General features: G+C 47.8%; 1 protein-coding gene across 1 annotated transcript in view; it reads right to left on the bottom strand.

The window, feature by feature from the left end:
* Positions 1–23,450, bottom strand: part of MAL (mal, T cell differentiation protein) — a 37,455-nt gene extending 14,005 nt beyond the window's left edge. Inside the window, exon 1 of the mRNA XM_006278125.4 lies at positions 23,162–23,450. Coding sequence (XP_006278187.1) covers positions 23,162–23,248 — 87 coding nt within the window. The 5' untranslated portion in view covers positions 23,249–23,450. The remainder of the gene's footprint in view (positions 1–23,161) is intronic.
* Positions 23,451–27,507: the final 4,057 nt, after the last annotated feature.

Raw genomic sequence — 27,507 nt, 5'->3', positions numbered from 1 at the left:
AAGATAAACTTGGAATGAAATAAAGTTATTTTGGGAAAGTAGCTTATTTATTTTACTATTCTCAAAAATGCCAATTTTGGGGCACATCTTGAGGCTCTGTTCACATATTACTTGCTGACATTTAGCACCACCTTAAATTTGCAGCTTAAGCAGGAGGACACACAATCACACACACAAAGAGGTAAGAATTTAGCTTACCCATTCAAAACAAAAAAGCTGATGACAGCCTGATGGATCATCCTACCAATTATTTGTCAAGTGTGGGAAAGGATAATAATACAGAGGCTCTGATATTTCTCCCTGAAGCCACAGGTTCTGTTGTCAAACACTTCAGAGAGCTGTTCTATCATCTATTAGTTCCCTTAAAAGCCCTTGACAAAAGAGAAGTGACTGGCTTGTAATTTAGCCTCTCATCTTCTCAAGCAGGTATAATTCTGCCTGACAATATCAAGCCTCACCCACTTCATCTGTTACAAACCGTATGAACTGAGATCACAATGAAAGCCCTGCTGCTGTGTGACTTTCTCACCTCCCGCACACGCACACTTCTACTCAGCAGTGTTTCCAAATGATTTTTACCTTCATACTGAAATAATGAAATAAAAATAAAAGCAACCTACCAAGCACAGCAGTGACCTCTCTCTGTTCATTGTTCATTGAACCTTTTCTAATCTCCTGATTCAGGAAAGTGGGAAGATAATTCTGAAGCATATAGAGCTGTCTCTCTCCTCCCCAAAATCCTTAAGTCTCAAGAACTTTCTGTGTTGGATAGACTAGGCGTTATACGAGATCATGAATTCAGCACTTCCATACAAACAGGAGATGGACCAGCATGCATGTGTCTGCACATGAATGTGTGTGTACATGCATGCATGCATGACACATGGGCTTAGCACATATGATCTCATTTAGGAAAGGTTCAAGTAAGTTTCCAGACACTGGGTGCATCTGCATGTGATGCTATAACGACATAGCGACCATGGGCATCTACACCTAACCAGCAGCTACTTCACCATAGTGGTGCACTCCCTCATTATAGCGCGCCACTACAGCAAAATAGTGGCTAAAATTAACCACGCACCTGAAAACCATGCACTGGCATGTCCAAAAGGAAGTACTAGAGCATGGTGCAATTGCATTGTTGCTGTATGGGCATGTGTAGACACACGCCTGAGTACTAAGACAATGTGACTCTCTGCCCCTTCCTAGGTCTGCCCACCCCTAGCCCTGTCCATTATATACTCTCTAAAGCAAGGGTTCCCAAAATATGGCCAAAGGTGCCCCATGAGCTTCTTTAACTGTCCCTTTGAAATGCCCCTTCAGGGCAAAAGCACTGAGAATTCTTACGATATAACAAGTTGGGAGTTATTCTTAAGTTTAGTTTTAAGATACCTTCTTTAAATTCAGTCCACTCAGTGCCCTGGATCTTGCCAACATGGCCAGTGCCTTCTCTGGGGAGTGGCCTATATTCAGGACAGGAATTGCCTTCTCAAAGTGACTCCTTCAGCTCTTATTTGTTTTGAGTGCTCTGGGTCCTGCACTCAATCCTGCCTTATGACTGTGGGGTCTATGGCCCAGATTCTATTCCATTTTCATGGTGTACAAGTTGACACGGTGTATAAGTCAACCCCATTTTTCTGATTAAAAAAGTTAGGATTTTCATAGATCCAGTGTATAAGTCAACCAAACATTTTAGATCAGATATATGGGGTCACTGCAGGCAGGACAACCAGGGGGTGGACACCTGCGAGACCAGTGTCACCATAGGGGCCGGGCTGGGCTGGATGCTCGGCTGGTACAGCCCAGGTTGCGCCACTCACAGGGGCCAGGGTCATGCTCAGCACTTGCAGGGGTCAGGGTCAGGCTTGGTGCTCAGCTGGCGCAGGCCAGGCAGCACTCTTCGCAGGGGCCAAAGCCGACGCTGCCCACGTCTTACCTGCTGAGCACCGAGCCCAGCCCCAACCCCTGCAAGTGGTGCAACAGAGGCGGGCTGGGAAGGGTGCACGCCTCGCCTCTGCATGCAGGCAGGGGGCAAGGAAGGCAGCCAGCTCCAGTGCATGTGGTTTCCCCCAGTGACGCGCAAGTACTAGCAGAACCATGTGCCGAGGGGCAGCAACACCTGCACAGGCCACGAGCGCCTGCCGGCTGCTGTGCACCGTGTGGGAGGGAGTCCTCACATCCCCCACATCCACACCCTGCCCATCCAAGCTTTGCACTTTCACCACCCTCCTGAACATAGGCTTTGTACTCCTGCCAGCTTCAGCCCCATGATCTGCACTGCAGGTCTCCCAGCCCTGCCACTTCCCTGCCTAATGCCTCGAGCGCTGCAGCAAGGAGACAAGTTGCCGCTGGATGCCGGGGAAGCCGAGTACCGTGATGCTGCAGCAGTGGCAGCAGCAGCCCTGCCCAGAAGCTTCATGCTGGTGTATAAGTCAAGATGGAACTTTAAGGGTCAATATTTGGGCTTCAAACCTTGACTTACACACTGTGAAATATGGTATTTGGCATGTAAGTAGACATAGGTGCCAAAGCGCAATTCTATGCCACCATTCTCAAGTTCCTGAAAAACAGTTAATATAAAAAGATGGATGGGTCCACTTCCTCCTTGTTGCTCTTATGGGTCACTCTTAAGGGTCAGATGATAGTGCATTATAAAAATAGATTCAGTAATGCATTTTCAGGGACTTAATCAGGGTGGAATAGAATTGCATTTGGTAAGGATGAAGTTACATGTTACACTTAGACCATACTAAATCTGTGGAATACCCAACACTGTTAAAGTTAGAATGTGCTGAGAACAGTCGCATGGTAAGGGTTAATACCATTTTTGAGTGAACAGCTCTCACTTGCCCCTAGAGGGTGGGCAAGCAGGAGTGTGGTTAGGAGCCAAGACACCTGGGCTCTATCCCTGCTATGAGTTGCAGAGGGGAGGGTGGGGGGCAAAGTGGCACATCCTGGGATGCTGGAGGACTGAAGATTGCTTGTTTTATCTCTGTAGAGCAGATTGAAGTTACCCTAACACCAGCTAGGTGGTGGCCCAAAGTTAACCCCCTCCCAAACTGATGTAAACTGAGATGCTCAGAGGGTATCTAGCATGAGTTGATGAGTTTTAATGTGCAGACATTTGCATTTTAAGTATCCTTACTATGGCCTAAATATAATGTGCAACTTCACCCTAAATCCATTTATGCATCCAATAAGTGTAATATAACCTGTTCCCAAATGACTGGAGCTGCCTTCCCCCTGTACCTCTCTCATCTGTCAGATAACTGGGAGTGTTGATGGGCAGGTTTTGGCATTTTGGCTTTCTAAAGTGAAATGAACCATCAGACCCACCCAATTTGAGTCTTCAGAGTTCAACTGGCAATCTTAGGAAAAAAGTCCTTCCACATGGGATTGTTGGCATGTCTATCATTGGCTAGAAATGCCTCAGGATAGGCTGTTCTCAGGGCACCACAACAGTTCTGTGTTCAGGCATCTACAGAAACTGGAATTTCAACCCTTCACTTCCTGGGCCAGATCCTCAATTGTTGTAAATCTCAGAGGCTCCACTGAAACCCACAATGCCTTACCAATTTACCTCCATGGAGGAGCTGACCCACCATAGCCAAACCTTGAAAGCAGCCCAGATGCATGTAAAGGTGACTTTGTCTGATTTACTAAGGAGTACATACACAGTCTCAGCCTTGTCCTTTGCTGCCTGTTACTCAGGGTCAGCACCATAACATCTCTTCATGCACTCTTCATCAATAATTGCACTCCCCAAATATCAAGCAACCTGACATGAAACTAAAGCATAGCAGCCAGGAGTCCAAAATGCCAGAGAGAAATAAGAACAGACAAGTTAAGCTGCATTCTTGTTTCTGACCCAAAACAATAAGGAAGAGACTAGGATACAGGGAGAGATCAGATAATTACCAGTAATCCCAGCAGGTGTGTCTATACGTGCGCGTTAATGTGCAGTATCCTATTTTACTGTGCATTAAAGCATCACATAAAAATGTGCTATTAGGCTAATGTGCACTAAAACTGGCTACTGCACATTAAGTGTCACCTAAAAAGCATGCACTTGCGCTACTGAGCACTAGGGCAGCCTAATGTGCATTAATGTAGTACCTGCACTTCAACATGGCAGCAAGATGCTTTAACTAAAGCTCCTCAAATAAACTTTAGTTCAAGCGTCCCCACAGCCCTTTGGAAGCACAGGGATGCCGATACATGAGATGTGGCAGTGCTTTAATTAGAGCAGCTAACAGATCTGCTTTAATTAAGTGCCACCCCCTTAACCCTGGAACAGTGTAAAAGTGCTGGGGGGTACTAAATGTAATGTGCATTAGGAAAAGCGCATTAATGCACATATGCATAATGCTCCCAGTGTGAGACAAGCTTGGAGCCGGAGATGCAAATCTGGAAATGAGGCCAGAGCCGTGGAATGTGGAACTACTGTGCTCCCTGAGGTGAAGAGTAAACCACAGGTCCCCACAGCCAATGAGCATGCTTGTAAGCTTCAGTACATGCTGGGTAAATGTCTCTCTTTCCTTCATTATGCAAGCACTATAAAAAGACCTGCATCTATTTTTAAGTCCCTTTACACTGCTTGAGGTGTATAAAGGGCTCATAAGCCTTATGTACACACATACACACACAAAGTGCCTTCTCAACTGCACCATTCAAAAAGAAGGCGGCATTCAGATTAGAGCAATACAACCTAGAGGCATCTACAATGGCATAAATGTGCTTCTACGGGTATAACTTATACTATTGTCACTAGGTACCCACATTAAAGCATTTACTGATATAACTATAGCAGTAAAAAAATCATGCCCTCAGCTGAAACAGTAATATGACATAGACCAAGACTTCATGTAAATCAGGACATGACCCATTGCAGGGGCCTCCAAAGTTTCTCAGTGAATTAGGAGCCGAACTCCCAGTGGTTTCTTTTCACTTCTAGTTGAGGCATTTCTGAAAATCCTACACTACAGTATTCCTGTAGTTTATTACAATATTTGTAGAATACTGTTCATTAAAAAGTGGCCATGGGAAATATAAATATACTTCCATTTATAATATTTATTATTATCCATAATAATAAGGAATGGTCAGAGAATTATATTTCCAAAGAATCAATTTCTTTGCCTGTCCTCCTAGGCTAGGGACAGATTGAACTGAAACCGGTTTAAGTTATCAGAAACTGGTTTAAACCTGTAACAGAACAGAAGCTTAGTGTACATAAACCAGTTTCAAAATGACTGAAATTGATTTTCACCTGGCTGATGGTAGTATCAGACTTAACTGATTTGGGTCAAACTGGGTTATGAAACTTCTGTCCCAGACCCCTTCCTGGTTCAAGTTAAATTAGAGTCCTCCAGCATCCCAGCATTTTGCAGCCCTGGACTAAGCTGTACTGTCTGCTACAGCAGAGAAGGGCTGGCCCTGCCCCTCTGCTCCCTAGCCAGAGCAGGGAGCACTGGCTGACAAGGGGTCGGGGGGGGGGGAGGGCAAGCCAAGCTGGGAATGCAGCCCAGTTTGCAAGGGGGGGAGACTCCCCCCACAGGCAAACCCCGGCTGGGATCTGGGGCCAGGGAGAGGAGTTAAACACCCCTTCCCCTGCTCAAACTTACTACTGGCTGCAACTGTTGACTACAAATCCCAGAGGCACCTGGAAGCAGGAAGAAGTAGTGATGAGCAACCCTGTAGAGTCCTGCTGCTGTAACTCTGGACTGCAAAACCCAGCAATCTTGGGGTCAGTGGGAAGAGGAAGTGAACACAGCCAGAGAGCCTGCTCTAGCATCCCCCCCCCCCACCACCCGCAGCTTCTGGCCTGAGCCACTGCAGGCATGTGGCTGCATTTCCTGAATCAAAGGTAAATGTCTGTTCACCTCTGTTTCAATTTAATCTCTGCAATTTAGACTAACCTGCAAAGACTGAATTGATTCAGTATTGGGCTTTTTGACTGTCTGTACCTAGCCATAAGGATAGAATTGCTAGATTGCTCCAATTCAGTGCCCAAGCTTTGTCTCTTTTGCATTAGCTTTCTGTCCAGCAAAATGCTGCAGTGAAGAAAAGGTGGAACCATTTTCTTAAACTGCAAACTAAAAACCGCACATGTATGCCTCCTTTCTCAGCCTGTTAAAACACACTAAATTATATCTAGCATAGCTCTTTAGTTGTAAAGGTTCCTAAAACATCACAGGTCAACATTTCTGTTGCCAATCTGTTATTGCTTCACTTGAATAGCAAGCTAATGAATTTTGTTGCTGTTCATTGTTGACTCATTTTTATGGGATTCAGCAAATATGCTTATAAAACCAACACTTCTTTCCCAATAGAAGAGGCTGAGAGGAGCAGAGAGGGCTTTTTTCTTTCCTTCACCTGCCCCTTCCAGGTCACCCACCTCTACATACACATTAAAACCAAGTATTTGGTGCTTTCCCAGCTCTTCTCCTTGCATTTCTTTGGAGGACTAAGGTGGGGAAGTAGTTATTTTCCACACTCACATTCTATGCATGCCTTGTCTGCAGCAGTTAGTTAAAAGTCCCTTCCTCAGAGTCCAGGGCACTGCAGTACTGATCTGCCACAGGGCAAAGGATGGCCTATATGCTGGTCTGAACATGTCTTTTAAAGTAGTCTGTGATACAAAAATAAATCAGTATCATAGCAGATGAAGATTCATAGATTATAGAGTTGGAAGGGACCGCAAAGGATCATCATGTCCTACCCCCTGCCCCAGGCAGGAAACAGGACCGAGGTCAGATAACCCCAGCCAGGTATCTATCAAGCCTCCTCTTGAAGACCTCCAAGTTAAGTGATAGTACCACCTCTCTTGGAAGCCCATTCCAGATTCTGGCCACCCTTATTGTAAAAAATTTCTTCCTAATGTCTAACCTGAATCTACTTTCCACTAGTTTGCACCCATTATTCCTAGTTACTCCTAGGGGTGCCCTGGGAAATAGCGCATCTCCAATTCCCTGTTGTCCTCCCTTGATAAACTTATAGGTGGCTACAAGGTTTCCCCTCAGAAGTCTCTCATGAAGGCTAAAGAAATCCAGATCCCTCCCCCTCCCCCCCCCCCCGTAGGGTCTTTCACCAAGGCCATTAATCATGTGAGTGGTCCTCCTCTGGATCCTCTCCAGATTCTCCGTGTCCCTTTTGAAGTGCAGCGCCCAAAACTGGACACAATACTCCAACTGCAGCCTGACTAGTGCTGCATAGAGGGGGAGCATCACCTCCCTCAGTGCATGACAAGGATGCTGCCTAGATTACCAACTGCAGGGTTAATGCCCTAGAACAGGGGTGGCCCACCTGTGGCCTGCATGCCACAAACAGCACAGGTAGCCTCTGTGTGTGGCATGCAGCAGACTGGGGAGGGAGCAGGCAGCACAGTGGTAGATAGGGTAGGGATCAGAAAGCAGAGCAGCAGATCAGGCAGGGAGCAAAGGGAAGGAAGAAACAGTGCAGCATATCAGGCCAGGGGCACACAGCAGGGAGCAGAAAGCAAATCAGCAAACTGGGCAGAGGAAGAGGGTCAGAGTGCCCCTCAGGGAGGGTGCAGGTAGGGTTACCATATTTCCAGTACCAAAAAAGAGGACACCTGGGGGGAGGGAGGGCATATGTTGGGGGGGGGGGGCAGTGATATGCCTGCACCCTGCCTCTGCCCCTCAATCCTAAGCCCTGTCCCCCCATCCCTGCCAGCCCCCACTCACTCCCAACACACAGCCTCCTGCCCCACACCAGCCCTGCTGGTGCCCCATACTCTGGACCTGCAGACCCGCCAGACAGGAGGACAGGAAACCAAAAAACAGGACGTGCCTGGGAAAACCCAGACGTATGGTAACCCTAGTGCAGAGCTAATTTGTAGCATGCCTGCCAATGCTAGACTGTTTAGAGGGGCATGTCTGGAAATTCATTTGGGGCACTCCAAAGAGATAAAACTGCCCCAGAAAGGATCCTTCCAAGTCCTATCATCCACGCAGGATGGGCATATCAGTATAGAGAAAAAACTGATCAGATTTCTATTCATAAAGGTAGGAGCTGTGCTGAAGAAAATGTTTGTGGATTTTAAAATCAAAAGGACCCCTTGTGAAAATCATCTGACCTCTGGCAAAACAGGTGTCAGAGCTGTGGTCCTTCATCAAGCCAGAACTTGTGAATGAGCTACAGGCATCTGTTAAAGACGGATGTCTGAAATGCATCCAGGAACAGTAAAAAGGGCCCTTGCTGGTGTCCTGCCCAACTCCATCAGCAGCTATGTGCTTTGTGGGAACCTGTTCGTTTGAGCAAACATTCATTCTGCATCCTCCCAGCCTCTCCTCTCATTCCAGTCCTGCACCCTTCCCAGTCATACATCGCTGACACCAGAAGAGCCTCCACATGATAATCATGAATCAACTGCAGGAGCCATACAGATTCATTCCTAGGTTGTGCCCCAGCTGCCGCTGCTGTGGCAGTGAATATTTGTAACATACCAACAACCCCTTCTGGACATCTCAACACCCCTCTGTGGGGCTCTGGCATTGGGAGGATCAGCCCCCTGCTCTGGTGTTCATGAGACACCTAATGCTTGCAGCAGGCTCTGCTAAGAAGCAGATGCATGCTGCAGCCTGAAACACCCTTCTAGCTGGTTTTCCTCCTCACTCCCCTGGCACAGGGAACTGTTATCATCTTACACCTGCCATCTTTCCTGGCCTCCAGATCCTTCCTACCCCATTGCATTCATTTGGCTTGGCTCACCTGTGCCTGAACATGCGTTGTTTAAGCTGAGAATCCCCTTCTGGGAGTGTGCATCACTCAGCACCAGGGCCAGGGGCCCTGGGGGCCATTTGAAGAATATAAAGACCAAAGAATAATCATCATCATCCTTATCACACTCTCAGCAGCCTTGCCAGAATGCTGCTTATCGCTGCTACTCTCCTCTGTCCAACATCTATTATGAACCTCACCCTTGCTTTGGTCAAAGGCTTATGAGCCCTCCCAAGCCACTTCTTTCTTGGGCAGACAGCCAAAGGAGATCACATTTAGACTCTGCAGTCTTTGTCTTTACAAAGGCCCCATCTCAGGTCTTTTGTCCTGGAGAAGCTAGAATCCCTTTTCTCCTCCAAGGACCAACAGGCAAAGAAGAATATGGAAGGGTTAAAAACCAATGGAAAGGGAGAGGCAAGACCTGTTCCACCTCCACCCGCAGCTGCATTTGTAATCTGTGACTTTGCTGCTAGGAGATAACCCAGCAAGCAGGTGCACTGCTGCTCCTGATCTTCATCCGGCTCCCACTCTTACCTGAGCACTAACTTCAAGGAGATTAACTGAGCCACTGGTTTAAAGCTATGTGCATTTCCGCTGCGCGATGCAGGCCATCACCAATGGTACTTTCATGGCTGCTTCATTTATCCTCATGGCACTCCCAGGAGACAAGGCAGTGCTCTTATTGTGGCCATTTTGCATGTGGGAAACTGAGGCACAGAATGATGAAGGATGTAAAGGTGCCTCCAGCTCTTGCTCTCAAGCATGCTGCAGATGCAGAGCTCGAGAGAGGTGCTGGGGGGCACCCTCAGGGCAGCTTCAGGATCTGGGACATGCAGAATGGGAGGGTAGGGCCACCTCTCAGGGGTGCTTACTAGGGCATTTTAGGTGTGGCTTACCACATGCCTGCAGTGACTTGCCCAAGACTGCAGGACAAAACACTGTTCAGGAGAGGCATGGGTGGATCCTGGATTTTGTAAAGGGGGGTGGGGCACACTGCCCCTCAGACCTGGGTGGGTTGGGGATGAGGTGTGGCTGGAGCCCCTGGGTTAGCAGGGAACACTGGGGAAGGGATAGTGGGAAGGCACATGAAGGGCAGGGTGGGGCACATCTGCCCCCCCCCCCCCCATCAGGTCTGTGTTTGAGTGTGGCAGCAGCAAGCTCTGGGACTTCCATTGTACCTGGATCAGCCAGGAACAGCAACAGCAGCAGCAGCAGGGGCAGAAGGGAGATGCAGTCACACCACCGCACACCCCCAGATCCGTTTCTAAGGAGAGGAACTGAATCGAGATCACCCCAGTTCCAGCAGAGCACACATGAGCCATCCTTCCCCATTTCTAAAACATGAGCTGCTGGGCCTGCGGCAAAAGCTGCTACAGCTAGTTTGCACAAATACGTTTGACTTTTCTGTGTTGACCTTTGTAGCCCCAGGCACCACTTCCTGCTTGCAGGTGCTCTCACCCCACCTCACTCTTTTTTTCTGGCAGCAAAAGGGACCCAACTAGTTCCACATCCTGAGTCAGTCAGTGTGAGATTTTAGGAATTTAGTTTCTGACTTTCTAACAGAGTTAAGTAGCCAGGTTGTAGCCGTATTGGTCTGCAGGCAAAAGGAATCAAAACTCATAACAGAGGTGATTTCTTTTATTAGACTAACTAAATATTTGCAAAAAATGTCTTTATTTGCAAGCTTTTGGGCACAGGCTACCTTCAGCAGGCATGGGAGACTGCAAGGATTGTAAAAGTTTTACTAGGTAGAGATGAAAATTCATATTTCACAAGAGAGCTAAAGGAGTTAGGCACCCAGCTCAGTTGGAAGTCATGTACCTCATTCCCTTAGTTAGGGAACCCCCACTTTGGCATGTTCCATCGGCAGCAAGGAGGAAGACAAGGACAAACCAAAGTTAGGAAGCCAATGCCAGAAGCAGCCAGGAAGTTTCCATTGTTTGGTTTTTTTTGCCCAGGGAGTGGGTCACACTGCCCAGCACAGCTCTTCTGCTCCAGCTCCCCCTCTCATTTCAGCACTGCTTATGGGCCACACAGATCAAATGAGGTGTGTGGCCTCCCACCATGCTGCTTCACCCCCACAGTTTTTTCTGTGGCTTCACACCCTTCTTCCTCTGTGTAATGTAGTGGGAACAGTGTTGGAGCCACAGTCATGTGAGAAGAGAAACCAACCTTCACAGATTCATAAGGTTTCCAGCTGGACAAGGTTCACTGTGCACTGGGCATAACGGCACCTTTGTTACCCTGTACCAGGTTTGTGTCTTCTGCCTTCTGAAGGGACCAGACCCACTCGCACCCACTGGATTTGTCCTCTGGGGGAATGGGGTCAAAGCTGACATTTGCAGAGCCCACTTGGGGTTTTGCACAGCACTCAGAAATACTTAGTCAAATCAAGCAGTCATCATGATGCTAAGCTCCTAGTAAGCTTCTCTGGAAGTGTCCCCATTAACAACTCTCACAGTACAGGTGATGGAGCGTCTTTGAAGTCTCCAGGGGTTTCTGTAGCTTTGTTAAAAAAGGGGGGAAAAAAACCCTTTCCCTTCTTAATGCCAAATGAAAGGAAAGGGAATTCTGAAAGGCCCACAGTCATATAAACCAGAGATGTCAAACCCATCCCTCTTCATGGGCTGGATCTGGAACGTGGATTTCCTCACTGGCCAGATTCAGATGCAGCTGCAAGCGGGGTGGGGGGGGGGGCAGCAGCAGCAGCCTCAGGGGTTAACACAGCCATCACTTGCACTTGCACCCTGATGCCGACATGTGTCCTCAGTGGGGCTCTGTACCTCAGATTTTGGCAGTAGGCACTGCCCCTACTCCCCCTCCCTCCTCCCAATTCCTAGTCCCTCTGGAAGCTCTGCAGTCCAGATAACATGGTTTCTCAAATTGGATCCGACCTGCAGGCCATATGTTTGGCACCACTGATGTAAGCTGTAGCAGTTCAAAGCAACTGACTTCATGCTAATACAATTTTTAAAAAAAAATCTTCCCCCAGATTCAGAAAGCTCTATAAAAGGACAAGTCTTGCAGAGGGCAAGGGTCTGGGCTACCTAGGTTACAGGGGTCTTCTACTTCTAGGATTGGGACCCCAGTTTGATAAAAGCTCCCTTGAAAACAGTGCATGTTAGACCACACCCAAAGAGAAGAAACAAAAAGAAAAGAAACAAAACTCCCACAATAAACACAAAGTTTCTTAAGTAACAAAACCAGATGCTGATCGTGTTATCAAATATATCAAGAACTTTTGCCATTAAAATAGTTGCATAAACGCTTGAAATGTTTTTCCATGATAAAAGCGATTACTACATTAACATAAGAAAAGCAATTCCACCTTCAGAGATAACGTGTCTGTAGAACTTTTAAACATAACTGATATAAAACTACTTGTGCTCTGATTGCTCACATGGGAACACCTTCTAGCTGATAGGCTGCATGACCCTGCCTAGCTAGCTATTCACAAGCCAATACTAATATTACTCCATAGCAGAAGGCAGGGCAGAATGGCACCTTATAGTACTCACTTTTCAGTACTCAGACATCTTCTAAAGCTGTGGGCTGGATTGACCCAGTTTGGGACATAGACAGGTGAGCACTAGGACCAAGCCACTGCATTTCCAGCATGGGGAAAGTGACTGCTGGAAAGCTCCCTTATGCTAAATGCTGCTGAAGCCCCATGCCTGGGGGCCAGATCAAGTGGCTCTACAGGCTGGTCAACCTCTGGACTAACTAATTCAATAACAGTTTATTTCATCAGATGCAATGAATGGATTTGCAGGAGGCAGAGGTTCTAAATATAAAGAAGGAATTGAAATACAAAGAATAGGAAATGGGGGGAGGGAAGGGGAAAAGGTGCTACTGAGAGAAGCAAAGGTGGTAAGCAAAGCAATGAAACGGTAGAGATGCAGGGGTTATAAAAACAATTCCAGATATTGGGATAAGAGTCTCTAGCCTCTTTTTAGAGGCTTTATACAATTCTTCACACAATCCAGTCTGTGGATACTTCAGTGGGCCTGACTGGCCACCACCTTTCTTTTTAAATGTCATCTCCACTGAGGCAAAGGGATAAGGAATGCTGTTTTTCTGAATCTCCAGTGTTTCACTTCATATTGCCAGCCCAAAATGTTCAAACATCCCAAGTCAGGACCTTGCAAATCAGGAGATGGGCTTCAAGTTCACGAGTAAAAACATAAGTAAAAAAATCCACTGGGGGCTCTTTTCCCCTTGCCTTTGGGGTCATGAGCCTTTTAAAGTTTATGTGGTCAAGATTTCCCTTACCATTTCTCTTACTCTAACTTTAGTGCCAAGTCTCTGCATGCGTAGACACCTGCCAAAAATTGCTTAATGAGCATTAGCTTAATGCACATTAAATGTAGTTGCACTTGAATGCACGTGTAAGTGTGCCCATCCTTGCTGCTTTTTTATGACTCAATCCTAGGGGTAAGATGATGGTGTGTTATAAGACTCTATTAATAAAGAGGGAGCTAGTTAGCCATGTTAGTCTGAAGTCAGGCAGAAGCCAAGGTAGAGAGGCACCTTCTAGACTACCCAAATAAAAGATGCATAACTTTTCATACGTTCACAAAAGCTTATTCACCTCTGATTCAGTTAGTTTAGAAGATTCATCTTTACCCTGCTTTCTAGATGCATGAATGGATTTTCAGGGACTTTAGCAGGGTAACATTAAAAAAAAAAAAATCACATTTAGGTGTCTATCAACCTAGATCCCCAACAAGTGAAACAGAATTTGGCCGTGGGCATCTGCAACAAATTAAGGGTACTATCTTACTCTCTAGTGAATGCAGGCAATGCTGTTAATTCAGCTGAGGTGATTCATGTGGGCTGGGAGACTGAAAGCTAGCCCTGTGATGTTAAATGGGGAGATGGCACTGCAGATAAAATGTGACTACAATGTGAAATTGGATGAGCTGATTTTTTTTCCCCTCCAGTTGGAACTGTCAAGCCACACTGTCAGCTTTTTTTTTTTTTTTTTTTTTTTTTTTTTACAGGTGGACTGAATAATTTCCAAAATCACATAGCTCAGAGATCCCTCCCTGGGGCAGAGGTGGAAGGGTTGGAATTGCCCCGGTGATTGAGTCTGTTCAATGAGTGGGTTGGAAGACATGAGGCTGGGGTTTCTCCAAGGGCAGCAGCAGCAGCAACAGGGGCCCTGAGAACAAAGGGACTTGCCCACCTGCTGACCGCTATGTCAGGCAGAAATCCTCCTGATCTGGCAGTCTAGAATCTGTGGGTGAAATTCTGGCTCCACTGATATCAGTGAGGTTTTTGTCATGGATTTCAAGCTTTCACTCAGAATCAGCTGCAGCTGATGAAGCAGCGAGTATGGTGGGGAAGAAACACCCCCACTTCCCAGGAAACCATGAGGGCACCAGAAGACCATGTGGATCAGGAGCCCCATTCCCAAGGACCAAGTCAGCTTAGAACCACAGCCTACAAGCCCTAAAGCAGCCAGCTCCCACTTCCAGGGTGTGGAGAGCAAGAAGAGTAGGGCACAGCAGGGTGAGGTCCTGCCCCCTCTGGTTTTACCAGGCACCAGTTAGATCACTGGTTCTCAACTTTTTTAGCTTTGAATGCAGAGTAGCTCAGTGATTTTCAATAAGGGTGTCATGAAATTCAGAAAAGTTATGGAGAGAAACCTTAAGGCTAAAAAAGGCTGAGAACCACTGCCTTAGCTCTTTCTGGCTCTCTTCATGAATCCTGGCACCAGAGCTCATCCCAACAAAAGGAACCCTTCTTGTAAAGGCATTCTGACATTCTTCGTATTTATTATTTGCACAGTAAAACTGAAAGCATTTCAAGCCCACTCAAATTACAAGCATGTGGGCTAGCAACAAGATCCAAGGCCCTGAATAAACAGTGCTTACAAAGAAGCAAAAGGGTTCTGTAGGAGGTTGGGCCCAGAGGGTCACCCTTCGAGTCCTCCATACACCCCCTTTCTGTCTTGCCTGCCATGCTTTGATGCTCTTTCTGTATTGATCAGGAGGCTCCCCCAAGTGCAGGAGTGATCTCCCTTGTGCCTAACTGATGTAACCAAACTGGTTTCTGGGCCGTTCATCTGCTAACAGAACCATGCCTGCTCCAGCAGAACTGCACATGCCCTGCTGGCACATCTCCAACTCTGGTTGTAGCTCATGACCCTAGTGACCCTAATTAAACCTTCAGGGCACTAAGTGTGGGCTCCAGCCTCCACCATAGTCATGCCTGTGCCTCATGGGTCTTTGTGGCCAACCACCTTCCTGTGAAGGCTTCAGCCCTGTTGGACACAGCCTGCTAATTACTCTGGCTGTAGGCTGCTAGCCTGGGCCCACTTACTCTGGCCCAGCTTCTCAGCCTCTTTTCTTTCTCTCTCAGGCTTAGGACTTCTCAGTTGCCACCCACCCATCTCTGTCCTGAGGCTTAGGCTCTGGCCTCTTGCCTTCAGCTCATCCCGGGCCTCTCGCCCCTTCCTGGTTTCAGCCCCTCTCATGCTTCTACTCCACTGGCTACACCTTTAGCTCTCAGCTTTGGCTAGATCTCTCTTCACCAAATGCCCCACAGGCACCCCTGCACAGCATCCTAACCACCCCTACAGCCACCATTTGGTCCTCCAGTCAAACTGAAACAAACAGTGCAAGCAAACTGCTTTAAATAAAACACTCAAAGCTGTCTCTGGGTCAGCACGGTGCTGCAGAAACCTCCTTCCCACCCACTAGCTCTTAGTTTCTGGAAGTGCCTGGCCTGGACTGCAGCTTCTACTGCTTCCTAGCCAGAGCTGGCAGGAAATCTCCTCTGCCTCAGGAACCCAGGCTTATGTCCCCTGAGCTCCTCCTGTTTCTGCCAGGCATTTCCCTCAGCTTCAAGAGCAGCCTACTATAGTTTCTCTGGCTAAGCTGCATTTTTCCCCCTGCTGCCTACCCAGTGCTCTGCTCTAGTATCCTAGTGTAACGTGGCCTGCAATAAGCACTTGCAACCCTTTCACTCCTTGGCTGCCAATCTCCTGCAGCCAGCCCCTGTTCAGCTGTCTGCACCTGCCTGTGGAAACTCCTTGCAGTTTCTGTTCCAGTAAGAGGAGCCTCTGGCTCCCTTTTACAAGTTCCAACAACCTGTAGCATCTTCCTCTCTTGTTCCCTTCAGTCGCAGTGCTGTAAGAAGAACCTCAGGTCTTTTGGAAGCAACACACAGCCCTGCACAGTAAATTTCCTTGCTGCCCAGTTTTGGGTTTTTTTGTCTCCTGCAAACCTGTGCTTGAATGTGCAGACAGAGCAGACTGCAGCTGCTGCAAATCTCTGTCACTCTAATGAAGTTTTTAGAATGACACTGGTTTATTCCAGCTAACCATCTGGCCCCAAGTCTTAATATATACTGCCACTAGCTCTCCATGCCTGTACCCATTATCAATATAGTGCAACCCAATGGAACAGACTTGTGTAGTAAAGATTTTCCAATGCAGGAGCAGCCTTTCAAAATGAACAACCGGTTTCTAAAGAATTCCAGTGGGGAAAGCCGGCAGCCTCAAATCCATGCTGGAGAAATCCAATTTATTTTGTTCTGTTTAAACTCAAACACACTGATTCAGCGAGCCAACTAATACATTTACTAGAAATGCACCGATACATTGATCCGATATCGGATTGGCACGATATAAAGAAAATTGATTGTATTGGAAATTGGCCTGATGTGGCAGACAATTTGGCTGAGAAATATCCACGTGTGCGCTCTGCCCCAGCACAGCACGTAGGCAGCGAGGAGCACCGCCCGGCAGCTTGGAGAGCTGCGTGCAGCTGGTAAGTCTGGTGTGGTGGAAGGGGAAGGGAAAGGGAAGGGGTGTGGGGGTGCAGATCAAGGCCCCTGTGGTGAGGGAGGAGTGGGGCTGGGGCTGGGTTGGCCAGGGGGTTGGAGCATGTGCTGCCCAGCCAGGGCGTGGCAGGTGCAAGATGGAGTCATGGCTTGTCTGGGGGGGGGTTGGCTTCCACCACTGTGAGCTGCTCATCTAGGAGCCGCTGGTCTGGCACTTGTCTGCTTCTCCAGTGGCTCCCACCACTTGTCCAGGAGGGCATGGGGAGGGCATGTACACCCGGATCTGCATGGGGCGGAGCATGGCGGGCTGGGGCTGGGGGTGCATGAGCTCTTCCCGACCCACTCCGACCTGCCCCACTCCGCAGATCCGGGGGCACGCCCCCTCCCCCCCATGCCCTCCCAAACAAGCAGTGCACAGTGGCAGGAGCTGCGCCCCTCTCCCCTGCACTCCCAAAACAAGCTGCGGCTCCGTCCCATGCCCACTCCATCCCATCTGGTCAGCACTTGCTCCAGCCCCACTCCTCCCTCACCATGGGGCACCTTCCACCACACCAAATTTACCAGCTGCACGCAGCTCTCCAAGCTGTCAGGCTAGTATCGGAAGTCAGATCAGTATCAGCTTATATGCCTCCTTAAAAATCAGCTGTCGGTATCAGCCCCAAAAATCTCTATTGGTGCACCCCTAATATTTACTGCCAGTGTATCAAACAATCATCACAAGTCATAGTGTGAAAATGTGTTAATCATGGGTGGGATTATGAAAAGGAGGGTGCACAGGGTGAAATGCATCATCACATATAACACAACACATTTTTCTCCAGATAAAAAGAAACTACAAGCTTTACTAATATGCTAGGGGCCTAGGGCTATATTATTCAATTTAAGTTTGATGCAAAAACTATAAAAATAACTATACTGAAATGAGTTAAAAAACAGTCTGCAAGGCTTTGAAATAAAAGCTACATTACAGGGAGCAGCTAACAGACAGCAGAATTGCAGAAGAAAGGCTAGCTTAATTAGTGGAACATCAAGACCATTCAAAAAGAGAGACAGTCATTAACACCTGTGGAATGAAGAGTTTAGAAGGAATAAGTAGATTTTAATCAGTCATGGAGTCAGTTGTCTCCCTCACTGCGGCCTCAATAGAAATGCTTTTGCCACTACAAAGCAGATGGTTTTAAACTTTGAGTGGAACAGGAGTCAAAGGGGGGTGCAAGTGCACCCATAGACCCCTTCTGGATCCACCCCTGCTGCTAATCTTCCAAGGACAAGACTGTGCTGAGAATTTCTTCTCCCCACTGGCCTGTGGTATGCACCAGGGCTACATTAGCAGTCAGAGCAGAAGTAGGGAGTCAGCAAAGGGGAGCTGGATATTTTTATTCCTCAGCAGATAGATTTTGGCAGAACCCCAAGAACTGTTGCAGAGAGATAGAATGGACCACTCATTGCCCCCCAAGTCCCTCTATTAAGCTGCTAGTCTCACAGACCCTTGCTGTCTTCACCCCACCCTGTACTGGTTATCGTGTTCTCTTCTGTCAACTGGGTGGGAAATGTTTTTTTGGCTGCCCTCAGCTGTGCACTTGTCCTGTAATCTCACTGGCTCTGGGCCCCGCCTACAGTTCCTTTAGTTCATTATCTCCAGTGCTGGGCTTGGGTGATTTATCAGTTTGTTTAATGGAGAAGGAAGTGGGTGCAAAAGGCCCTACTGGCTCCGTATGTTTGGCCTACTCCTCAGGAACGGGTCTGGATCACCCTGGCTGGTTTCGGGGAGGCCAGCCCTGGCCTTGCATTTGCTCTGTCAGTTCCAAGCCCCTTTGGAGGCATGGGGTCTGTTTATAACGTCTGTGAAAGAGGAAGTCCTCCATAGGCAGCTCAGTATCCCAATCATTCACTAGTAGGATGCTGCTCTCCCTTCCCCTATGGTGCTGCAGAAGAGGCCCCACTCAGATTCACTCCCACCCCACCCCTCCAAGAAAGAAGACTGATTGAGAGAGCCAGGAACGGCTGCTCTGATCTCAACCTGGTATGTTCCCATCAGGAACTGTATGGTTCATGGGGAGTGGAGGGCCAGCTGCACCCTTCCCCTGCACCACCTCCAGGAAGGACACTGTTCTGGCCGGGGCACAGAGCACACACAACCCAGCCACTGCTCAGCATCCACTGTACAGCAGTGGAGATGTGTCCCTGTCAGACTGACTGGGGAGCTGCCCTGTTCTAACCACTGGAAGTCTAAGTCATTTCTAACCCTGGAAGCCCAGCCCTGTCAGTGAGCGTGACTGTATTCAGTGCATTTTGTGTCATGTCCCATCCCCAGAGAAGGGATAATACCATGAGCCCTGTGCCAACAGATACCACAGAAGCATCTTCCTGCCACACCCTGGAGACCAAATAACTACAAAGAAACTCTAGTGTTTGATTAAGGTGTGTTTTTTGTTTTCTCTGATGCCCTGCCCCAGCCAACAGGAGCCTCTTTACTTCTCCAGTGGCAGTAAGGCTGTCCTGCCCAGAGCTGACTAACCAGAGTGGCAGCCAGGGCACAACAGACCCGTCAGAAACCAAGGCCCACACCAGCCTTTGGCTGCATTAGGCAGGTTCCTCCCACTTCCCCAAAGACATCTGGCTGATGTGCTGTAATACCCAGATGTGGGCACTCCTGCTGGGGCAGCAGAATGTCCTTTGAAAAGGGGCAGATGCTCCAAGAGCCACCTGACTAATGGACATGAACACCTCGTGCCTCCTGAGGCTGGAGGGGGCATGGTGACCGTCCGCAGGTGGCAGTGGCGGGAGTGTGGCCACGGAGACGTCAGTGGCAAGAGCGGGCCAAGTGGAGACCACCCACAGGCAGTCACAATGGTGCTGGCAGCAGGGGGGTAGAGGCCAGGGGGGAGTGGTGGTCAGCGACTGCCCACAGACTCTGTCAACAGTGGCAGCAGCCAATCACAGGGGGGGCACGGCCAATCTTAGGCCAGTGCTAATGGATGCAGCACCTGGTGTGTTCCTGGCAAAGCTCCTTGGCTCGTGGCAAGGGTGGGGAACAGGTTGTGCTAGCATAATGACACACCATCCCAGCCTTGGCCAGTGCTGCTGAAGCTCCCAGCTAGGCATGGGCAGGCCAGTAGAGTCATCCCTGGCTAGGGACAGACATTACACATAAACTGATTTAAGTGATCAGAAACGGGTTTAAACTTGTAACAGAACAGATGTTCACTGCACCTAAACCAGTTTGAAAATGGTTGAAACCAGTTTGAGATAAACCTGGTTGAATGCCGTATCAGACTTAACTGATTTGGGTCAAATCGGTTTATACAATGTCTGTCCCAGACCCCTTGCTGGTTTAAGATAAACCAGACTTCCCCAGCATCCCAGTATACTCTCTGGGCTGGGTGGGGCTCTCTGCTCAACAGCAGAGCTGTCCCTTCCCCTCTTCTCCCTGACTGGAACTCCAGCACAGACTGCAGGCACAGCAGGGTCTGCCTGGCTTCCCCCTGCCCTACCCCCACCTCTCTGCTTGCTGCTCAAGCATGAATCCCCCCTCCCTCCTATCTCCTACAGCACGGACCCCAGCTCCACAGACCCTAATGCCGAGAGGTATCTCTGTGTGTGTGTCTCCAATTTCACTGGGACAGGCAAATGCAACAGTGACCACTTAGGACTTTTTGGAGCTAATCAACAGGTCAGCTGGTAAGCTGTTTAAGAGGAGTTTGAACTAATGGAGAGAGGCTCTTGTTTTGCCGATGGGGTGATAAACACTGTTATCAGGCCCCTGCCGGCTTGCTGGCCTGTCAGTTTGCTGCAAACAGTACAAAGAAGCAGGGAGGGAGATTGAAAAGCTCCCTATCATCAACACATGCATGCATTGCACACACACCCTTGACTCAGAGTGCTAGCTGGGGGCTGGCAACACTCCTGCCCCTTAAGCAGGCAGTGGGGAAAAGCCTGGGATGGTACAGGCAGACCTCCCTAATTAAAACGCCTTCCTGGGGCAGGCCATGCCCCTCTCAGCTTAGCACTATTTCAGGGAAGGGAAGGCTGCTCTAGCCAGGCATGTGTCTGAATTTCCTCAGTCCAGAGAGAATATCTGTCTGGTTACGAACTGGTTCAGTCTAGCTAGGTTAGACTAACCTGCAAAGATTGAATCAATTCAGTCTCAGGCTTTTTGAATGTCTGTCCCTAGCTTCTGAGAACAAGCATCTTAACAAGTTCTTTGTGCAAGCCATGCAAGAGACTTACTCACCCTTGTGGTGCTACAAATCCTTGAGCCCAGAGGGCTCATCACAATTTCTCCTGCAGTGCAGGCCCCTCCATTTGGTATGGCTTTTAATCCACATGGATTTTCCCCTCCTTCCTTTCAGCTATCAAAGGCTGTTGCAGGCTCTGAGACTGAGCTGTTGTTCCTACCTGCTCCCCCCTCTTCTGATCGGGGAGGTTGCCAGTTCTTTCTCAGGTGACTGGGGAGCAGTATGAAGTAGGCCCATAAAATGCCCACCCTGACCCTGCTGCTACCTTTTCCAGAGAAGAGACAACCTTTGTGCTACTGTTGGGGAGCTGGAGATAGGCATGGCTATAGGCACATTGCAAGACTGGATTGCTCCTTGTGGAGACTGCCATTTGGGTTAGTCAGAATCTGCCTACGCCCACTCCTCACCAGAAAGAGAGTAGACCCTCTCCCAATAGCCAGCTATTCCTGCCTGCTCATTGCTGCGATGGATCTGAGTTGCATCACAGGGGCAGTGAAGCACTACTATGGGCCCAGCTCTGAGACTAAGCTACCTTGAGCTGCCCAGATAATGTCCTCCTTCTTCCCTTGTGACATCGCAGCCTGTGCTGGAGGCGGGGATATAGAGTGAACCTGGGAGGCAGTTGGAAGTGTAGGACAGACAACCTCCCTCATCAAAGGGTTGGTTCAAAGCTGCAGAGTAGTACCATAGTTGTTAACATGCAAAAAACCCAAATATAACTGTTCTAAGATAATGAGGGACCTTGGGGACTAGAACCCCACTCCTGATCGGCCACCAACAGTCTCCAATTGCTGCTGCTACCTGCATGATTTCAACCACATGCCTGAGACCAAAACTGTTTTCTTCACCCCCATCCATCCCCATTGGCATTTGTGGCAGTGGCCCCTGTTGACAAGGGGCTCCGAGTAACTGGCAGGATCAGGATAATGACACTTTCATTTTAGACAGCATTATTTCAACCCTAGTTTTATGTATGTAGCTGCATTCTTTGCAAAACTGTCACAATACCTCCTATTTTCCTCTGATTTTAAAACTACAAGGTACAGAGTGTGCATGTGGGTGGGTTTTAAACCCATGCTGGGGAGAGCTGGAGGCTTTGCCACTGACCCACACTGTGCTTTTGGGCAAGTCAATTAAACTATTCAACTGAAATCTTAAGTCAATGTCAAAGCTCCCATTAACTTAAATTGAGCTAATTTTTAAACCTGGTTGCCTGTCTTGAAATTGAATGAAGTAGTGTCATATACATGGCACATCAGGAATTACTTTTTAAGACAAATTTTGATTTTTCTTTTAAAAACTTAATATTTGAAGCCAGTTGTTCCTACTACTTAACACACACATGCACAAAATCAGAAAGAAAAAAAAAAACTGAAAAAAATCCTTGGGTTGAATATTTTCTTTTTTTAAAAGCTAAAACTATTTTTTTAGCAAACTGACCCTTTCTGCTAATGTGTTCTGCAGTTAGTTGAAAATCCAATTTTTCCATGGGAAAAAAGTTTTGATAGGAAATTGTCATCCAGCCCAGCTACACCCTGCAGAGCCAGTCTGATGCTCTTTCCATTTATTTATGTTAAATACGTTCTTTATTCCTTTTTCCAACAGTAACAAAATTATGATCTGAAAGGAAACAAGCAGGGCTGTTCCCCAGTCTTACTCCTTTCCCCTTGGGCCTATGCATAGTCTTTAAAACCAGTAAGGGTGTTACATTTCTAATATAATATACATCCATAATATAAACATACAACTAACTGTTTTTTGCCGTGTTACTTGTGTATCATGTTGCAGTGCTGTGTGTACCAGACAGAGACCTTGCCAGTCTTTTATCAGAAAGTACATATAGCAAGATAGATTTTTAAAACAAACTAAGTACATAATCAGGATTCTTGAACTCCTAAAGTCCCCCTTCATTTGCATCTGAATTAGGTTCATAGTTACATGCTTCAGCCACAGGCTGCCACCCAAAAAAGTCTGCGTTCATTCAGGGTCTATCAGCTGCTAAATTGCCTTCAGAGGGAAATTGTGCAATTTCAAAGAGATTTTCAAAATTGTCTTCAAGACCTGAATGCATTTCTGCTGGAGCTTTCATGCCCTGTTTTCTCAAATATCCCAATTTTGCTATTTCCACTGAGAAAAAAGTTTGAAATACTGTATGCAGTAAGCTTCAATCCTGAATTCATTCGCATGTGTATTCACGTCACTTACTGCAAAGCTCACAGTGCACCCTGCGTACTAACACATCCAGAAGGAAAAGCCTCAAATATTAAGTTTTTCAATGAAACACTAGCACAAGAGCAGCCCCTTGCTTAACAGCATGATGGCTGGGTGCACCTTGAGAATCTGTATCCCTGGTTCTAAAAGCTCAGTTAAAAATCAAAGGTAAAACTTACAAATTCAGGGATGAAGAGGATATCAGGGAAAGAGGTCAGGACTGCAAAGCCGCTGGGTAAGGAGGCTGTGGTGGCTGCAGACGACATCTTGGTCTGTTCTAATGCAGTCAGTGAGTCTTGCTGCTAGGTAAGGTTTTCCAGTGCAGCCTTCCAACCTCCCCTAAACAGGTAAATTCTTTAACTGATCAGATAAATAAATGTTACCGCCTACAGGGAAGGAGCTGAGCACAGGTGTGGCCAACCAGTTTGACACGCTGGTTTGTCTGCTGTTCTTATGAACCCTGGGAGGAAAAGGTACAGGAGGTTATAGTTCAGTTTCTCATGCTGCAGAGAGCATTAGCCCTTCTGGGGTGGGTGGAGTTAGTGTTAGCTACAGGCTAGCCAGAGGCTGTTTGAAGCCAGGCGTTGTCACAGCGTATCAGGCCAGATTCTCAGCAGGCATCAAGTGGTGTAATCCCATTGAGAGCAACAGACTTCGGCTGATCTACACCTGCTGTGCAACTGGGGATGGGTTTTGATCTGAGCAACCTGTCCTGAGCAGTATTAATGGAAACAACTATTATTCCCAGTGGAAGCTCTTGCTTACAGGTACAAGAACAGATCAAAACTTGGTGCTTTTTGCAAAGGAGCCTAGCAACCTACTGGGCTACCAGTGCTTAAGGCACACTACTTGTAGCCAAGTGAGAGATGTAGCCGGCACTCAATCTAGCATTACAGCTGGATGAAATAGGGACAGCCTTTATTGCATGTTCAGAGCAAGACTAAAACTCATGGCTACAGGAGCACAGCAAGATACCTATGGCTCTGCCCTGGGCAGCTTTATTCCGATGCTGGTGGAAGCAAGGTGCTGATGGTACCCCAGTCTATTAATGGATAATCATAGGTTGAGTTCCGACTTTACTGTTGACTAGTGGGCCTGGCCTAGGGTCAGGATGTACTACAAATATGCTAGATTTTATGCCTAACTTTAGACCTAATGCTTTATTTTGGCAAATGTGCTTCTGTATCCAGTATGGCTTGCAAGCAGATTCTGCATATAAGTTAAAAACTGCTTAACACTTAGAACTAGCACAGTAATCTAGAGTTACAGGAAGACAGGGGGTTACTAAAGGGCACCAAGTTTACCGCAGTACCCCTGTGCTAAACACGCAGGTGCAACATATCCCATAATAAGTTGAGCATAGCAACCTTTGAACTTCGACATCCTGTGGAGACGTAGATATGATCATGGAAACTGTAACGTCTTGAATAGAAGCTTGTAAAAATCATAAGACAACCAATAGTTGCAAGGTTCTTTGTTTAGGTAAGCTATAAAAAACCCCTGGACCGTACCCCGACGTCGACTCTGCTTTGGGTTACTTAACCCCTTTGTTGATCGATTGCACAATCAATAAACTTATAATGAACCTAGCCTGAACGTGTAACTCCCTCCTTGAGGTGTTTGGATTAAGCCTCCAGGGGCACGAAACTAGCAGTTTGTGCAACAAGGAGGCCTAGGAAGAGGATGGAAGCTGGGGCTCTGCCTTAATGGGGATTCCTACCAAGCCGTTATTTACTTATGTATTAGATTTATAAACTGCGCTATCCAAAAGGCTCTGAATGGCTTACAATAAACATTGCTCCCCCTACCCCACAACAGCATGCCAACACTGGAGAACTCCAGCCCCCTCCCCCTCCCCCTCCCAAATACCCCTGCTACCTAAACCTCACCAAAGCAAATTGTCTGGCCATTCTCAACTGCACTTCCCACTGCCATTTACATCCAAATGTAAGAAACCGTTTCCTATTTCTTCCACCCCCTGGCCACCTACTCCTACTTCCCTGTCTCACCCTCAGGGGAGATGCCTACACCCTACCCCAGTGTCCCTTCCAAGTCTGTATCTCCCTCTCTTACAGAGGTGCTATGGCTGTAATTCCTTTGTTCCTCTGCTGTCCCCAGTCCCCCCAAAAGGCTTGACACTGAAGGAAAGTTATAGATTTCAGAAAAGGGGAAAAAATCATCATAATCCAACAAAGTAACTGCAGGGAGAGGGAGAAAAATGGCATCCAGAAAAACATGTATCCACATGTTGGCTGTGATCTGCCTGCCTGGGCAAAGGTCGCTGGCAGCCTGCCCTACTACTGAAACTGAGTCAGCGGGAAGCTGGCTTAGGCTGCTCCATACAGCATGAAGCACCAACCAGTACCGCGTGCCCCAGCGCCCAGCTCCCTTGCAAACAGGGCTCTTGCCTGGACTCAGCATCAGTGCCTAGGGAGTTCTCTGTTCTTTCCACGGGAATGAAGGTGCTGAGGTGGGAAGCAGCTCATGAAGGCTCACAGCTATATCCATAGCAAGTGACGCCTCTAGGGGTAGTTCAAATGCCCTTTCCATAGACAGGTTAAGAGGGGGTGCCAAATCAAACAAGCTTTGGCCTTGTTTAAAGGTTGTGTGGGGTTAAAAGCTGCCTCTTACTGAGGCGGGAGAGGTGTGGCTTAACATCATGGTGAGGAGGGGTCTCTCACCACCCTCCTAAAGTGGCCAGTTTCTCGTGGCAAGGAGGCAGGGCCTGGAATGGTTCCAGCTCTGGGTGAGATGCAAGGCCACAGATGCACATCCTGGGTGAGAACAGGTCCTGCTCAGACTGAAAGGGGTGGTGGGACAGAGGCCCAGCACCAGGACAGTCAACTCCAAGGGTTAAGAATTGAATCACATGGAAGGGAGCTGGGCGCTTAGGTGCTTTTCTTGCCAGGATCCTTTGATCCCAGCTGACTTCCTGCCCCTGGGGCAGGAGGCTGGACTTGATGATCTTTCAAGGTCCCTTCCAGCCCTAATGTCCAATGTCTATGAGTCTACATTCTAAAATGTCATGGGATTGACCTAAAAATGCTGAATTTTCCAAAATTACAAACACTGGTCCCTAGTTATTTGTCTTCTAATATTTGAACTCACATTTCCAAGTTATTTCTTCATCATCACCCGGGCTTTTTTTCAAATGAAAGGGAAGATTCCCATGTAATCACAAGCAACCAAAAGTGGGGATTAGGGTAGTGTTTAAGAAAAACACCAAGGATCATAAAATGAGAAGCAGTACTCCTCTAGGTCCAGCACCAGGTAATCTTCTTGGGCTTGTTACTTTTAGGGTGCTGTAATGGAATTCTGTGTGGAGGAGTCAGTTCGGGGCACATCCTACACGCAGGGGACAGGCAAGGAGTGTCCTTTTCTGCGGCTGCTTGAAAAATAATTATGTGCCACCTGCAAAGCCTTGATGTACAGAATCAGGATGCAGAGATGCCTGTAGTACACTTCTTCAGGCCATTGTTTGCCTGGTCTATACATCTCAGAGTACCTGCAATGCTGGACCATTAGCACAGTTACAGAATGACACACAGAGACTCTTTTTGCAACTCTTTGTCACATGGCCAATAGCACATGACCTGAGATTCCACAGTGATCGATAATTAGGGATCTACCTACATTGTGCTGAGGTGAAAGAAATATTGTGGGCCACTTGCAGTAGTGTGGCACCATTTTTGTGATCTTTTTGTGACAGTGCCCCACCCCCCCCCATTGCCAAGCGGGCTCCCAATGATGTGGCCCCACCCCTTTCTACTGATCGGCAGAGAGAGGTAAGGCTGTATCATGGGCATCCCTCTTGGCCAATCAGTAGCGAGGGTCAAAAACATGGTTTGGAGTGTTAGCAGACTTTGCAGGTATTACCTGACAGGGATCATGATGTGAATGCTTCTGCTATAGCCCTCAGCTTGGGGGCTCCTAGCTTCTCCTCTGCCAGGTATGCGTGCCCTGTTTGGGAGAGATCCGTGCATGCCAGGCACCTTAACCCCAGTCTGAATGTTAGCTGTCAATGAATCACAGGATGTCTGAAGCTTACCAGCCTAAACAGTGTGTACCTGCTAGCTGGCATCACTCCACCTGAGCAGTGGCCAGCAGGCTAGAGCAATCAAGACAAACTGAAGATGTGAGACACCCTCTGTATGACCATCCTGCAGCACGCAAATGTCTGAAGTCTTGCAGGAGCTTCCTCACCAGCACCCAACCTCTCAATGCCACACCCAAGTTGACTCAACTACAGATGTGGAATAAGAGACTGAAGAAAATATGTGACAGCAAAAAAACTGACATTCTAGTGGCCGAGTCCTTACCACTAGGGGCTGGCGAACCATGGCAAAAGCAGTGATGTCTCAACTGTGTACATGTCGGAGACGTTCCAAGAAACTATAGAAGTTGGGCTATGCCATTGGTGCAACCACCTGTGACTATGGCACAGAGCCTCAGACTATGCAACAACTGCTGCAATGCCCTCTGCTTGAAGGCGCATGTACAATCAGATATCTCACAAAAGTACAAG

The sequence above is a fragment of the Alligator mississippiensis genome, chromosome 1, assembly GCF_030867095.1.
Source record: "Alligator mississippiensis isolate rAllMis1 chromosome 1, rAllMis1, whole genome shotgun sequence".
Taxonomy (NCBI): domain Eukaryota; kingdom Metazoa; phylum Chordata; order Crocodylia; family Alligatoridae; genus Alligator; species Alligator mississippiensis.
The sequence above is the reverse complement of the archived record's forward strand: the minus strand, read 5'-3'. Positions and strand labels throughout refer to the sequence as shown.